This window comes from Hemitrygon akajei, chromosome 30, assembly GCF_048418815.1.
Source record: "Hemitrygon akajei chromosome 30, sHemAka1.3, whole genome shotgun sequence".
NCBI lineage: Eukaryota > Metazoa > Chordata > Chondrichthyes > Myliobatiformes > Dasyatidae > Hemitrygon > Hemitrygon akajei.
In genome coordinates, this window is record NC_133153.1 from 13,798,915 (window position 1) to 13,816,477 (window position 17,563).

The following is a 17,563-nucleotide window of genomic DNA, read 5'->3' on the forward strand; positions in this document are numbered from 1 at the left end:
TTAGGAAAAGGGGAAGTACAATGAGATTTAGGTGTTCTTGTACATCAGTCAATGAAAGCAAGCATGCAGGTACAGCAGGCAATGAAGAAAGCGAATGGCATGATGGCTTTTATAACAAGAGGAATTGAGTATAGGAGTAAAGAGGTCCTTCTGCAGCTGTACAGGGCCCTGGTGAGACCCCACCTGGAGTATTGTGTGCAGTTTTGGTCTCCCAAATTTGAGGAAGGACATTCTTGCTATTGAGGGAGTGCAGCATAGGTTCACAAGGTTAATTCCTGGAATGGCGGGACTGTCATATGTTGAAAGATTGGAGCGACTGGGCTTGTATACACTGGAATTTAGAAGGATGAGAGGGGATCTGATTGAAACATATAAGATTATTAAGGGATTGGACACACTGGAGGCAGGAAGCATGTTCACGCTGATGGGTGAGTCCAGAACTAGAGGCCACAGTTTAAGAATAAGGGGTAGGCCATTTAGAACAGAGATGAGGAAAAACTTTTTCACCCAGAGAGTGGTGGATATGTGGAATGCTCTGCCCCAGAAGGCAGCGGAGGCCAAGTCTCTGGATGCATTCAAGAGAGAGTTAGATAGAGCTCTTATAGATAGCGGGGTCAAGGGATATGGGGAGAGGGCAGGAACGGGGTACTGATTGTGTATGATCAGCCATGACCACAGTGAATGGCCTACTCCTGCGCCTACTGTCTATTGTCTATTGTCACTTTACAAGACAGGTGGCACCAGCCATTATCAATACCCTTCAGAGATTTTCTGCCTGGCATCAGTGGTCGCAAAATCGGGACTTGTGATATGCACCAACTGCACATGCTACCATCCACTACCTGCTCTCATGGCTTCACAGGGGGCTAAGCAGGTGCAACACCTTTCCCAAAGGTAACCTGCAAGCTAGTAAAGGGAAGGAGAGCCTTACACCTCCTTTAGTAGAGGCATACCTCCACCCCTCACCAAATCAGAACAGAAAGATGTCCCTTTAGAATAGAGATGAGGAGGAATTTCTTTAGACAGAGGATGGTGAACTTGTGGAATTCAGACAGCTGTGGAGGCCAAGCCATTGGGTATATTTATAGTGCAGTTTGATAGGTTCTTGATGAGTAAGGGTATCAAAGGTTATGTGGAAAATGGTGTTGAGAGGGATAATAAATCAGCCATGAATGAATGGCGGGGAAAACTCAATGGGCTGAATGGCCTAAATCTGCTCCTATGTCTTATAGTGTAGGAAGAGAGTATTAGGAAAAGATTTAATAGAACCCTGCTCTTGGATGTATAGGTGTCCACATTAGTAAGATAGAATAATGGCTGGATTATACTGAGTGATAGCCAGCAGTTCTAGGGAGAAAGGTCACCTAGGAGCAGCCCTTGGGTCAGCAGTACAATACATCACAATGAAATAGCTAGACGGAGTTCTGTCTTACAGCTCCAGTAACCCAGGTTCAGTCATAACCACTCCTGCAGTCTGTGTGGTGTTTGCCTGTTCTCTCCGTGACCATAAGACTCCTGAGTTGCTCCATTTTCCTCCCACATACCAAGGACTTGCAGGGTCATGAGTTAATTGGCCAGTGGAACTTGCCTCTTATGTGCATGTGAGTGATGGAATTGGAGAAAGGAGTTGCTGGGGGTGGATGGGAGGGGAAGAGAATAAAATGGATTTAGTTTAGGTCTAACGTAAATTAGTGTTTGATGGTTAGTGTTCAGTGTATTGAAGTTCCTGTTTCCTTGCTGTATAACTCTAAAATACTAATTTCTTGGCTTCTGGTCCTGGTCAGATCTGGATCATCATCACTTGAAGGACAAGATTGACTTTGTTCCTCAATGTTGTGGTTAAATTTCCCCAAACTTGACAGAAATTGGAAGTGAAGGCAAATGGGTTGCTTTTACTTTCATTGAATATGCAAAGAAAATCTCAAATAAATATGAGAAATTCATTTTTTGCTAAACATCCTTTAAAGAAATTATTTTAAATGTATTTCAACTGTTTTCACGTGTCTCCAATTATCAGAGAAATTTGTAGCAGTTGAAAAGATCTCTGCCAGCACAAGCTGTCAAAAGGTTCAACGGACAGTGTGGAGGCAGAGCTCTGATTTCTGCTACCTGAGGACTGATCACTGGGTAGACCTCTGCTCTTTGCAAAACAGCCTCAGTATCAAGGCCTTAGGGTCACTTGGGAATTGGCCACATGCATGGCGGGGTTGCGGTGCAGAAACAAGCAAGTACATTCTGGTTTAATGATTTTGCATCCTCTTGACTTTAGTTCACAAAATACATAATTGTTCAGTTTTTTTTTCCAGATCCAGATCGGCCCAATTATCATCTATTTTTGTTCAATTTCACAAAATGATAAAAAATGCCCTATCACCCAGGACGTGCCCTCTTCTCATTGCTACCACCAGGGAGGAGGGTACAGGAGCCTGAAAATGCACACTCAATGTTTCAGGCGCAGCTTCTCCTCCTCTACCATCAAATTTCTGAATGAGCATTGAACCCATGAATACTATCTCACTGTTTTTTTTGTTTTGCACTACTTAATTAATTTAACAGCAAAATAGAAACTTAAACCTATCTAGTCAACCTTGCTCTGCTATTGAAAGCCACTCCTACCCAATTAGCTCCAGCCAAATTACAAATCCCGTGACAATTCATTTAGGAATAATGCTGCACGGAACACTGTCACAGGAAAGGAGCATCCTCATCAGGGACCTCCAACCACCCAGGTCAAGCTCTCTTCTCACTACTACCATCAGGAAGAAGGTACAGGAACCACAGGGCTCACACCACCAGGTTCAGGAACAGTTATTACCTCAACCATCAGGCTCTTGAACCAAAGGGGATAACTTCACTCAGCTGCACTTGCTGCATCAATGAAATGTTCCCACAACTTACAGACTCACTTCCAAGAATTCTTCACCTCATGTTGTCAACATTTATTGCCTATTTATTTTTTATTATTACTTCTTACTTTTTGTATTTACACAGTTTGTCGCAGAATGCCCAAGTTGGTGCAGTCTTTCATTGATTCTGTTATCGTTATTGTTCTATGGATTAATTGAGCACACTCACAAGGAAATGAATCTTAGGGTAGGGTTGTATCTGGTGACATATATGTACTTTGATAACAAATTTACCATGCACTTTACAAAGAAAAAATAAAACAGACACTAGAAATATGTAATAGAGGCATTTAAGAGACATTTAGCAGACAGAAGGGAATGGATGGATATGGATTATATATGACAGGTATGATTAACTTTATTTGCACCATAGATAACACAGACAACATGGGCTGAAAGGCATGTTCGTGTGCTGTTTTGTTCTATGTTTTAAAAGGAAAGATTCCAAAACTTTGGTAGGCAAGGATGAGCGAGACCAAATTGCCAGTCATTGTGGATGTGGGTCTGCTGTTGAAAACCTCCGAAGTATCCAAGGTCCAAGGCCACTAAACAGATAGCGGAGCTTATCTGTTCATTTAGTCTCAGCATGGAAGAGGCCCTTTCAGACCTTTGCTCCGCACCACCCAGCAACACCTGATTTAATCACAGGGCAATTTACAACAACTGATTGAGGTACGAACCGGTACATCATCAGAACGTAGGAGGAAACCAGAGTGCCCGGAGAAATGTCACGCATTCCACGGGGAAGACGTACAGGCGCCTTACAATTGATGCCGGAATTGAACTCTGAACTCTGACACACTACGCTGTAATAGCGTCACGCTTACCACTGCGTTACCATGGAGCTACGCAAGACCGAGGGAGATCTGGGAGGAGGGACAGTGGCAGTGGGGATGAGGATGGAATGAAATAGAGGGGTAATGGGGCACAATTAAGTAAGAGGCTAGGGGTTGTACCAGGGCAGAGCTAATTAAGTTACATAGTTGGCAAGGGTTTGCAATCAGGTAAGCAGCTGAAGCAGCTATCAAGTAGAGAACAGGGAAGATCACGGTGGGGTAGGGTTACGGGAAGTCGGTGTGTTGTTTTGGACCTTAGTGGATGCTAGTCAGGGTTTGGCTTTGTACTTTAAGGGCTCAGTAATTTCAGAAATCATTGTCTGGAACTGGAGACTGCAGCAGAAAGTTTAATTGTAAGACTGAGTCTTGTCTTAGCGGACTCCCAGTCAACCACTGTGCTTGCTGCTAATATGTAATTGCTCAATGATGGCAGTTCCTCGAATAACATGGTCAGATTTTCCCTAGCATACTACAAAAGGAATGTTGCAATGGAAATGACTTCGTTTGATGGTCATCTGTACAGAAATGGCATCAGGATTGCAGGCATGACTTACGCTGAGAAATGACCAGTTGAAAATTTCAACGACCTGGAAATAGATATGACAGCTCACTCTGTACCAAGTACATCTGCAAGCTTGTAAAATAAACATCAACGGTGATCTAATTTATACCCCTTTCTACTGTTCTCTATACAGTTGTACTTGACCTGTGGAAAGAATTCCAACATTTTTTTGTTACTATTTTAATTAGTTTGGCTGTCTGGGAGTTACGAAGAGTAAGAGGTATAATTGCATAGGATGAATAGCCTTCCAGGGCTCAGCTTACAACAGACATTACCAAGGAACTGGTATCAGGTCACACAGCTACTTTCTCAGACATGCAAGGATTTCCAATGTGAGACTTAAATCAGTGGGTAAAAGATTAAATTGCAGAATCATTAGAAAATTAAAAGTTTGAGAATCACTGAGTCATCATGGAAAACCCATATTTAAATAACTGTTGAACTATTTACACTTTGGAAAATCAATTTAAGTAGAAATTGACACCATTGTGGCCCACAGCTTTTATAAAATAAACAATATTCCTTTACAGAAAACTAATTCCTTAACAACTGAACACAACATTCCAACTAAGCATGTGCTGAATTGGAGGGTTTATCCAAATGTTTATGATTCAGAAGAGTGAATGAGAAAATAATGCTAACTTATATTATTTAGTTATCTTGAGCTTTTGTCCATGTGCTTTAAGCCCATTTATCACAGTTACTGATAACACCATCAAGTACATCAAAGGGTTGGAAAATAAAGTTACATGTAAGCATTTCTTTTTGATGTGTAATACTGGTGGTCCTGAGTAAGATGACTATTGTGCCTTAATGTTGTAATTGTTAAAGCTTTCATGGAAACTTACAGAGGTGGGCTGGTCCTTTCACGGTGATTTTCACATGGCGACTCCCATATGGAACTGCAATCACTGTGTCTTCCACTAAGTAGTAGGGAAAAATGAAAGTCAGTTTTGCTTCAGACATGCTTCGATAAACATTAAAGTTTGTTAATCTATCACACCAAACTTGTGTTACCGATCTGAGAGTTCACTCGGCACCCTGATTTTGATGTATGCTACCAGGAATGTCAAAAAGTATGATTGCTCACTCTAACACACTGAGGTTAATTCTAGCTCACACTCAGAAAGCCAAGATCAGTCTAAGAATGAACTTGTCTGTGATTTCATTCTCCATCTTAAATCTGTATTGAATTTAAATAGTGATAGCAGAGAGCAACGATGTGTGGTAACTTATTTTGAACTATGATTGCTTTAACAGATAAGAAGAACATCAGCGAGTCAGCTTCATGGATACATCTCCACATTTTAAGAAGCAAGGTACAACTCTGAGGTTGTCAGTCAATTGTCAAGTTTTGAACAGTCTTGCTGATTGATATGCAAAGGAGAAAAAGTTAAGTCAGTTTACGAAAAATGGTCATGTATTCGTTGACTCCGTGGACCAATAATAGCTTAATATGATTATGCCAAAATGGTTTAGTCTAGGAACTAGGTAGGTAACAGTATCATAAAACATACATCTTTTCACTTCTTGATTTCAGAGGAAAGGAAGTGGTTACAGCATGATGCTATTACAGTGCCAGTGATTCAGGTCCAATGCTGCCACTGTCCCACATTCCAAAGACAGACGGGGTGGTAGGTTAATTGGTCACAAAGGTGTATGTAATTAGGTGGGATTTGTTCATTGGATCAGAAGGGCATATTTACTCTAAATATAAGTAAATAAATATATAAACAAGTTTCAACTTCACTTTTGCTTCCAAAGTCTTGGAAATGAGAAAAAAAAAATGTTGCCAAATTCCTGCTGTTCCTTCTAGTTATTACCTTTGACATTAAGTGCTGATGTTGCCATTTCTGCTTTCACTCATCACAGTACTTAGCAAAACTGAGATTGTGCCAAATTCCATACCAGGAGGTTGGAAATACATGGCACATTTTTATGGAAATATGGCTTACATTACATCTTGAAAATGATTTTAAAACATTTAGGAGTTTAAACATCCAAAGAAGAATGTTCTTAATATGTTTGAAAGTAGTCAACCATTAGTAATATGATTAAAAATTCATAAAAATGATTTACATTTTAGTGTGTGATCATATAATTAAGTTCTTAATCATTATATTGGTGTCACTTAAGTAAAACACGGTCTATATTCATCTTTTCTGTTTGCTGGCAGAAATATGACACTGGCAACAGAGCCAATTAATGCCAAAGCATCATAAAATTACACTGTAAATTTAAAACAGCTTGGAAATCATTCTACACTTGGCATTTCTGGAATCAATGTGCTTTGCTGTTGATTGCTCTGTCACGCCTGTTTGAATTCCATGCAGAATAGTGCACAACTCGCCACTTCACACAGGGAATGCAAACCACTGACGTGGCTGCAACAGATGGGCAGAAATGAACTCACTGCTCCACGTACAATTATATTGCACATGCAGTGCAAAAAGAAGAAATACCTGTAGATAGCATTAAATATAGGATTCTGTTAATCATTTTGATAAAACCAATAGACAGCAAATCTACTGCAGCATTAGAGCAGAAATTGCTTCAGGCTAAACTTCAGTCTTATGCAGCATAATGACTATATTTTACTGATCTCGTAAATGGAAAATGTCATTTTTATTTTGTTTCCAAAATTGACTACAATCCCACGTCTTTCAGGTCCCTGACAGCTTTCTTTTTAACTGCTGCTCCAACTCTTTAAGTTTACCTCCATAGTGTCTGGTGGTTATTATTTACAGTTTTTTATTTTCAAGTTGATTTAAAAAATAATAACTCGGGTCACATTAAATTTGGCTGGTAATTCTGCTGCATGGTATTCAATACACATACTTTCTTCATTGTGTGATATTCCTCCCTCTTATTTTTTACAGAGGCATGAAGCAGCTTCAAATAAATCTTTTGTTGATAAACTACATAATATGTTAAATATTTGTACTAATTGTTAAGAACAAAAGGTACTTTCTATTGATCTATGCTCTTTATTCACTCTCCAGTTCATTGTTTTTTCCTCATTAAGGTACTGACTCATTCTTAGGTTCCAAGTTAATTTTGTGTTTATCTATCATGGTTATTTGCATCAGAAATAACCAGTGCACAATCTGAAATATGCTTCTTGGCTGTTATTTTCTCCTTATTTTCCACTCTCTGCGAAGTATGACAAACAGATAAATTATCATATTTCTCCTGTCAACCCAAATCAGATTGTCAGTATTGATGAATATTGGAGAGCTCAGTGAATGCACTGATAACCCATTTTAATAGGTTTTTCTATTGTCTCTAACATTAGAAAAGGACTGATCAAGCACATTTCTATAGAAGATCAAATCATGAATTTTAAGCACAATACTCCATAGAACAACCCATACTTAAGTCAATAAATATTATATGTAAGCCACATTGCATGTTTTCTCTGGAAAGGGTGATGTTATTTAGCACTAGTCCCTGCCAAAACTTTAGGACTACATTAAGTGATTAATTAGATTCATAAAACCATTCAGAATTTCACCCAAGAATCAAGGTATATGGTGAATATATTGTGAATACTGTAACTATTCTGGAATTTACAACAAAAACAAATCAATGTCACTTTAATGAATCAAAAGTTACTTTGGAAATATGATTCACGTAATAAATGCAACATGGTTTCCTTGACAGAGTGATGTAATGTTCAGGTAGATGACTAAAAAGAGCCAGGTTCCATTCTAAATCTGCAATATTTCATTCACATATTTGCTGAAGTTTTGAAGCTTGAAGGCAAGGAGCTTCAGGTGGTGTTAATTTGACTGAGAAACTGCAATTATAATGTAAAACATTTGTGGTACAAGGAATTGCTTGTTGGACCAGAAATTAAACTAACCAGGGCTGGAAGAATATGGGAGTGATTGAGAAAGTTCAGGTAAATCTCGGTGGGGAAAACAGAATGAAGGATTCGAGACAGGTAAAGAAGTATGTCCTTAACTTTCTTGATAAAAGGCTTGGGGCTACGTTAGTGAGCAGGACAACAGCCACATTAGGAGCACCTTAGAGCTGCAGTAAAGTCTCGGCCTCTGAAGATCAAGTGCTCATCTTTTAATATTTCTAACTGGCAAATTAGGGGTAGGTTTGTGAAGTTATACATTTTATCTTTTATATGCATCTATTCCCTAGAAAATGTCAGCCAGAAGCAATGAAGAGTATTTATAATTGTTTGATACAATTGTTTTCTATAGTACTGCATTCTCTGGGATCTGTGCTTCCCTACTCATGGTCTCCAAGCTTATCTTTGAGTAGTGCTCTGCCATTTTACCATAATTAAACTTAAATCATTGGGGTGACATTGCAATTAGTAAAGACACAGTATGATAAACAGGTGATAATTTATTTAAGAATTAACTGAGGAGTTCCTCCAGTGTTTTGTGTGTGTTGCCATTTAATAGTTTATTTTAGACCGAGTCAACCTCTCGTACTGCAGTATTTGGAAGCTATAATAATCTGAGCAACTTCCAATAATTCTGTTTGCTCTTTCTCCCTCATTCTCTACCAGCAAAACCCTTTTATTTGGTATTTTTTCACTTTTCTCATTTTCCTATGAAGAGGATTTGCTTACTTTCCATATTCAATTCTATCTTTCTTCTTCTTGACTGTCTGATATGGCAAGGAATGCAACCCCACATGGGGCAGGGACCACAAGCAAAGTGGGGCCTTCAGTGTCTCCCTCTAGCTCCAATCCCCTCGCATAGTGCTTTTCCTCTCACGACTCCTAGCCCTTCGCCTCTTCAACTGCAGGTCGTCCTTCAAACTACCCTAGCACATCCACTACAATCTCTACAAGTGAAATACCCTTTCATCCTTCTCTATGCCACTCAGGTCAACCTTGCCACTCAATACAATGTAGGGTCCCTTCCTGAGGTCTTCCGAGGTTGATCAGTGAGAGGCCAGCAGACCTGTCAGCTGCAACCATTTGTTTTGCTTTCTTACAATTCGTTCCTGTCCTGCCATGCCAATGAACTCTTCCTTTCTTTCAATATTGATACTCGATTTTTGGAATGGGATAATAGAAACTGCTTGTCCATTTCTTTCTTTGTTTAAGTACTACGCTGCATTTTCTTATTCTTATGGATGTGAGAAATTAGTGCAGTTTCCTAATTGTAAGTAAAACAATGAGTTGCTTTCAGTTTAATATTCCTTACAAAGTTTATAAAAGACCAAATGGACTCCAGACCTAACAATCTACTTCATTCTAACCTCGCGTCTTCTTGTCTGTCTGTACTGCATTTTCTCTGTAACTGTAACACATCATTCTGCTCTATTATTGTTTTCATTTGCACTACCACAATGCACTGTTGAAATGAAGTGATCTGTATGGATTGAATGCAAAACAAAATTTTCACTGTCCCTTTGCACATGTGATGATAATAACCCAATTAACCATAAAAAATCCTTCCCACTACCTGTAAGGAGTTTGCACTTTCTTCCCGTGACTGTGTGGGTTTCCTTTGGGTGCTCCAGTTCCCTCCCACAGTCCAGAGATGTGTTGGTTGGGAGGTTAATCAGTCATTGTAAATTATCCCATGATTAGGCCAGGATTAAATTGGGGGATCACAGGGTGGTGTGGCTCAAGGGGCCTACTCTGCGCTACATCTCAATCAATCGATTAAACAATAAATGAGTAAATAAAAATAAAACTATTACAGCTGGATGTGCAGAGCACTATCATCTTTTTCTTTCCCTATATACACAGGGATGTACAAAAAATATGGGCGTTCAAAACCCTAAGATATTGCTGAAGTTAATCCAAATGCAAAACAATATCCCTATAGATTTTTAAATTCAGTTTTGAGAGTCCCAGGCTGGAAATATAGGGTGGAGGCATAACTTCACTATTGATGAGTTAGCAAAGGAAAACAAGAGCAGGGTGGGCTTCCTCAACAACTACTGCCCAGTTGCATTCACATCAACTCCGAGGAAGTGCATTGAGAAGCTGATTATGGCCAGAATCAACTCCAGCCTGAGCAAGGACCTGGACCAACTCCAGTCAGCCTGCTGCTACAATAGGCCTTCAGCTGATACAATCTCACCGGCTCTCCACTCTGCCTTGGACCACCTGGATAACAACAAATCCTACAACAGGCTGCTGTTTATTGATTACAGCTCAGCATTCAACACCATCACACCCTCAGTACTAATCAACAAACTTCAAAACCTCTAAACCTCTCTCTGCAACTAGATCCTTGACCTCCTCATCAGGAGATAAGTGTGGATCAGAAATAGCATCTCCTGTTCACTGACAAACAACACAGGGGTACCTCAAGAATGCATGCTTTGCCCACTGCTCTACTCTCTCTATACTAATGGCAGTATGTCTAGGCACAGCTCAAATGCCATCAATAAATTTACCAATAACACAACTGTTGTTGACAGAACCTCAGATATTAATGAAGTGTCATATAGGAGTAAGCTATATCTGCTGGCTGAGTGGTGTCATAACAACAGCCTTGCACTCAACATCAATAAGACCAAAGAGTTGATTGTGGACTTCAGGACGGGGAAGTTGAGGGAGAACACACCACACCTCATTGAGAGATCAGTAATGGAACAGTTTCCAGTTCCTGGGTGTCAACATCTCTGAAGATTTATCCTGAGCCCAACATATTGATGCAACTACAAGAAGGCACAACAGTGACTTTATTTAACCAGGAGGTTAAGATTTGGTATGTATCACCAAGGACTGTAGAAAGTTTCTATAGATGTACTGTGGAGAGCATTCTAACATCATTGCCTGGTATGGCTGCAGAAGTTTGCAAACCCAGCCTGTTCCACCCTAGCATCGAGGACATCTTCAAAAGGCGATGCCTCAAAAAAAGACGCCACCCATCATTCAGGACATGCCCCCTTCTTACCGCTACCATCAGGGAGAAAGGACAGAACCCTGCAGGCACTCAGTCAATGTTTTAGGAACTGATTCTTCCCCTCCGCCACCAGATTTCTGAATGGACAATGGAACAACCCATGAACATCACCTCACTAATTTTTTTGCTCCCTTTTTATGTTTATTTATTGTCATTTATAGTTTTTTTGCTATGTACAACAAATTTCATGATGTAGGCCAATGATATTAACCCTGATTTTGAATTTTGCTCTCTCTCATAATGACTTTTCTTTCCTCTTATTCTTCTCTGCAGACACTGACTGTTATACCATGGTGCAATTATATTGCAACGACTGTCTCTTAATATCTCTTTAGCTTTTCTCATTATTATTTTTGCAAGGGAGACCATAATAATTCAGCTGGATCTTTTTGTTACCCAATCTGTAAACACATACTTTTATTTTATGACAGGAATCATTCAATCGTGGAGAATTCTGCTGTGGCCAATTGAAAGACAGCACTCATTGCCTGCTTCTCCTATTCTAAACTTGCTTCTCCTATCTTAGGCAGTGCTCTCCAAACTAGAAAGAATCAAAGTTGGGTTTTCCTATTGCGTGCTGTTAATTATTACACTAAGTAGTAAGAGCCACTGCCTCTCAGCACCAGAGATCTGGATTCAATCTGCTCCCTGGGAGCTGTCTGTATAGAATTATACACATTCTCCTCGCAAATAGATGAGTTTCCTTTTGTGCCCCTGTTCTTTCCCACATCCAAATGACATGCAGGTGGGTAGGTTACAGGCCATTGTAACTTGTCTCTTGTGTGTCGGTGACAAAATCTGTGGGAAGCTGATAAAAATGTGGGGAGTAGAGAGGAAGGAATGAATGTAGGATTAATGTACAGTAGACGCCTTGCTGATAGTCAGCACATACTCTGAGGTGAAGGACTGGCTTCCATGACTCCATGATTCCAATACTAGGTAACACACAAGCTGAAAAAATGCTAAGAACATCATTAATAATTCTCCATTTAGAATAAATCTCATGTTCTGTTCTAACAGAGGTTGCAGAATAAATGTTCACTTATAGACAGGTAACATAAAAACGTCAGCAACAAATTGAGAGACGCACATTTTTCGGGAGAGGCGTGTGATTTGGACTGTCCTCGAACAAGCCTGCATGTTGAGCCAGTGCCGGCACAAACTCCACAGTTGTCTTCCTTGGCTTTACTCCCGAGTTGCCGATCACAGCCCACCACCTGCCAACAACAACATCACAGTCAAGAGAAGGCTGAAGCCGACAGTACACAGCTCTGGCTTCAGGAATTGTGTTTATTTTTAAGTTACCCTTTACATTCTAATGCCGGCTTCGCTCTGTCACAGCTCGACTCATGTTATTGGACAACTAACGAGGTTGGAATTTTTAACGTACAGTTTCAATTCTGGAAAACTTCACAGCTTTGTTTTAAAAAAGAGGCAAATAACCTGCATCGGATATACAGTATGAAATAAATTCTTCTGCTGCAAAAACCTTCATTTTAGTGTAAGGTTATATAAATTTATGGGGTGGTCCAAGTCACAGAACCAATTGCTGGCAATTTATGCCTATTTTGATAAATGTGGCTAGATTGCTCAACTCAAACTCAAAAGCATGTTGATGATTACCTAAGTGCCAGCTTGGCTCAGTTTGAAATATTCTCCAGGACCTAAGGGCATTAACTGGATTGTTAGGTGAATCCTAAACTGGGGGATTGTTATTGCTACAATGTCATCGGTACAATTACTTGGAGCCATTAGTTTGATCTACAAAGCAAGCTACTAACTGCCAGTATAGGTAGATATAAAGGATCCCACAGTGCAAGTTGAGCAAGCAGGAGTTTTTCCAATTACGCCTTTCAGCTTCTTCATTCAATCAAAAGCAGATGAATTGGCAAGTTTTCTCTGCCTCTACTTTGCAGAAATTGGCTTCAGTATTTGTTGACATGACAATGATGCTTCATAAGGTAATTCATTTGATATGAAAACCCTTGATACATCTCAAGGATTTGTTAACAATATCAAATATATTCTTTCTGCACATCTGGGATTAACAAAGCAAACCGATACCTTTAAAGGCTTGGACATTTTTAACAACACAGCATGTCATATAATACTTCAAATTACCGTGAGATGTTATGGTTTGAGAACCCGACACGTTTGCATCAAATTACACTGATGGAGGCACCAATTCATTTTCTTTCCTCAAGAAAGTGGGACAAAGAATTTGATACATAGACATTGCATGCACATACCATAATATCACTTATTGCAAGTTTGAGCCTTACGTGTTAAGTGATAAGTACAATAACATTGCTCATAGTAACTTACAATCTATATAAACATGGTTAATGCTGTTGCTAAGATCAACACAAATGCAAAAAAAAAGATTTCAACATGAACATGCTGTCTTAGCTCAGATTTCTGAGGAAGACCATTTTCTTCATTTAAAAAGCCAGTCAGAAGTTTCACTGAACTAACTGTGCCTCTTATTAATTGAAGTCTGAGTTGTTAAATGACAGTACAGTCTGTGTCCAATCAGGAAAACTGACTATAAATTAACAGCATCGTCAAACCAACTTTTTGTCTCTCTCTATTAATGTGAATCTGACATGAATCATGTTGTATTGTTTAAAGGACACCAGGAATTCTTATCCAGCGTAGCGACAAAAAATTCTTTATTAGTTAACGTGATTTTTTAAAAACTTATTTTCATGATTTTATTCCCTTTGTATAGATTGTTCACATGCACAAACTTTGCCTGTGTAGCAATGTGAACAGTCATTGTAGGTGATTAATGTGCCCCAAGTACTTAAGTTAATGGAAGGAGGGCCGATCCAACCAGATTTATTCACAATAAAACAGATTTTAGATTGAGAAAACACTTGACAAAATATTGTCCATCTCCATGTAATAACCCATTTACAACTTAAAACAATTTTTATTAAGTGAAGTTCAGTTTGGAATAAGGATTGCTTCCTCTTTAAACAGCAGATAACAGACTCACTCTCAGGTAGTTGGAGCAACTGACCCAGAAATCTCAGACTTGATTGACTTCATCAAACTGATGTAATCTCAAAACTAGAAACTAACAAGAAGACATTTGCCCAAGGCAAAACCAAAAGATTGTGCAGTTTGAAAAAATAAATAGAAAATGGTAGAAACAGTCAGCTGGTCAAATGAAATTCACAGAGAGAGAAAAACTAAAATGTTATTTGAGGGGGAACTTCTTCACTTAGAGGGTGGTGCAAGTGTGGAATGTACTGCCAGCAGAAGTGGTGGATGCAGGTTTGACTGCAACATTTAAGAAAAATTTTGATGAATACATGATTGGGAAGGAAATGTTGGTCTAAGGTCCAGGTGCGGGTTGATGGGCTAGGCAGAGTAGCAGTACAGCATAGACTAGATGGGCCAAAGGGCCTGTTTCTCTTTGATAGAGAAAAAAATTAATCTTTTAGGTTGATACCCTCTCAATAGAAGTACAAAAATAGGAGTGAAAGATAAATGGGGAGGAATAGACAAATGGGAAAGGCTGTGATCAGCTAAAGGCATCTTTCATGTGGTATGGCCATGGACCATGGGGATTTGGGGTTGATAGATGAATCGACCAGATTGTAACTTGGTAGGGAGTGTTGTGCCCATCCAGGATAAGGAATTTAAAGACTGCCTAACAAATGGCTTTTTAAAGTAGCTTGTGATTGAGCTCACCAGGGAAAGGGCAATTCTGGATTGGGTGTTATGTAAAGAACTAGATCTGATTGAGGGAGCTTAAGGTAAAGAAACCCTTAGGAGTTATTGATTATAATATTCTAGAATTCACCCTTTAAGTTTTAAAATGGGGAGTGTGTGTGTGTGTGCGTGCGTGCGTGCGTGCTACTCCAGAGAGGAGTAGCACCTCTGGTGAAGGCACAGAAGAAGTCACGGTCATCACAGCATGCAAGGAATACCCTAGTTGTCACTGTTGTTCATACCACTAGACCTGGACTTCAGAGGTCAAGAGAGTGGCTTTTCAGCTTTAAAAACTCTCCCACGCAGGTTGCTTCTCATCACTGGACATGATAATCTCTCTCTCTCTCTCTCTCTCTCTCTTTTTCCCAGGTAATCGGAGTAGGAGATTGTGGCTGGACATTTCTAACTAGCATCAAATGTATGAACTTGCTTGGATGTTAGATATTACACTGTGCTTGGAGCAAATAATTTTAAATAGCATCAGTGATAAGTAGTGCTTGTGTTAAACAAGCGCAATTTTTGTCACTGATAGTTGGCGAGAAATGAGCAGTGAGACAATTCAGAACTGTTTTGCTCACTACAGTTTCAAGCATTCACGCTTGGAGATGTCAGAAATGGTTGGGAGTGAAATAAAAGAATTTCACTACTTCAACAAGTTAGGGACTACAAAGAAATTGAATGTACTGACAATTAACCTGCATGTTACAATGAAAATGAAGATATAGATGATGAAATTTTTGCAAATTGTATGAAGACAGTCCATTATTTACACTTGGTGCTTACCGTGATTTTGTTCATTTACAGTCAATCAAGAGAATTCCTCCGTCGATAACTATAGGGAACTAGTAAACAGCTTTACATACTGTTGTAGTATTGATAGTGTTCTGATTTGTTCAGTGCCTCACTTAACTACATAATTTGTTACTCAGTTATAAGGTAGTCTTTTTATACCTTTTAAACTATTTCCTTGAAAAAAGCAGTTCCAAAACACTGAGGCTGTTCCTCATCACTCCAAAGAAAAAAAGCCCTAGCACATTCAACTGCTCTAATCCAGGCAGCATCCTTATAAACACTTTATATACACCTTATATACCGGCTGGGTAGCCTCCAACCTGATGGCATGAACATTGACTTCTCTAACTTCCATTAATGCCCCCTCCCCTTCTTACCCCATCCCTGACATATTTAGTTGTTTGTTTTTTCTCTCTCTCTCTCTCTCTGCCCATCACCCTGCCTGTTCTCCATCTCCCTCTGGTGCTCCCCCCCCCCCCCTTCTCCCAAGGCCTCCCGTCCCATGATCCTTTCCCTTCTCCAGCTCTGTATCACTTTCGCCAATCACCTTTCCAACTCTTAGCTTCATCCCACCCCCTCCGGTCTTCTCCTATCATTTTGCATTTCCCCCTCCCCCCACTACTTTCAAATCTCTTAGTATCTCTCCTTTCAGTTAGTCCTGACGAAGGGTCTCAGCCCGAAACGTCGACAGTCCTTCTCCCTATAGATGCTGCCTGGCCTGCTGTGTTCCACCAGCATTATGTGTGTGTTGTTTGAGCATCCTGGTAAATCTCCTTTGCACTCTCTCTAAAGCTTCTACACCCTTCCTAAGGTGTGGAGACCTGAACTGAACACAATATTCCAAGTGTGGTCTGGCTAGAGTTTGACAGGGCTATATTATCTTGCAGTTCTTGAACTCAATCCTCTAACTAATGAAGGCCAACACAACCCACACCCCACCCCCTCCATCAGTTTGCGTGGCAATTGAGGGGTCTATGGATGTAGATCTATGGATCTCTATGACTTCTAAGAATCCTTCCATTAACCTTGTACTCTGTCTTCGAGTTCAACATTCCAACTGTATCACTTCACACTTTCCTGCATTGAACACCATCTGCCACTTCTCAATTTAGCTCTGCATCCTATCAATGTCCCGTTGTAACCTGTGAAAAACTTCCATATTATCCAGAACTCCAACAAGCTTTGTGCAGTCTGCAAACTTACAAACCCACCCTTCCACTTCCTCATCCAAGACATTTATAAAAATCACAACGAGCAATGGTCCCAGCACGGATCCCGGCGGAACACCACTGGTCACGGCCTCCAGGAAGAATATGCTCCATCTATTCAGCCTGCCTTCTGTCAGCAAGCCAATTATGTATCCCCACAGTCAAGTTTCCCTGCTTCCCATGCCTCCTGACGCTAAATGAGCCTACTAAGGACATGCTGGCACTCGAGACAGTCCAGAGAAGGTTCATAGGAATGATCCCAGGAATGAAAGGGTTAATGTACGAGGAACATTTGATGGATATGGGCCTGTACTTCTACTTTACTTTTTTGTCACCAAACAATTGATACTAGAGCGTACAATCATCACAGCGATATTTGATTCTGCGCTTCACGCTCCCTGGAGTACAAATCAAAGTAAATATAATAAAATTTAAATTATAAATCATAATTAGAAAATAGAAAAGGGAAAGTAAGGTAGTGCAAAAAAAAAAGAGAGACAGGTCCGGATATTTGGAAGGTACGGCCCAGATCCTGGTCAGGATCCATTCAGAAGTCTTATCACAGTTGGAAAGAAGCTGTTCACCAATCTGGCCGTATGAGTCTTCAAGCTCCTGAACCTTCTCCCGGAGGGGAAAGGGA

At 39.9% G+C, this 17,563-nt stretch overlaps 1 protein-coding gene across 1 annotated transcript in view; it reads right to left on the minus strand.

Annotated features, from left to right (window-relative positions):
- The window catches only part of adamtsl3 (ADAMTS-like 3), a 726,995-nt gene that overhangs the window by 278,968 nt on the left and 430,464 nt on the right, over positions 1 to 17,563 (minus strand). The window contains 2 exon segments of the mRNA XM_073033006.1: positions 5,153 to 5,227; positions 12,291 to 12,417. Coding sequence (XP_072889107.1) covers positions 5,153 to 5,227; positions 12,291 to 12,417 — 202 coding nt within the window.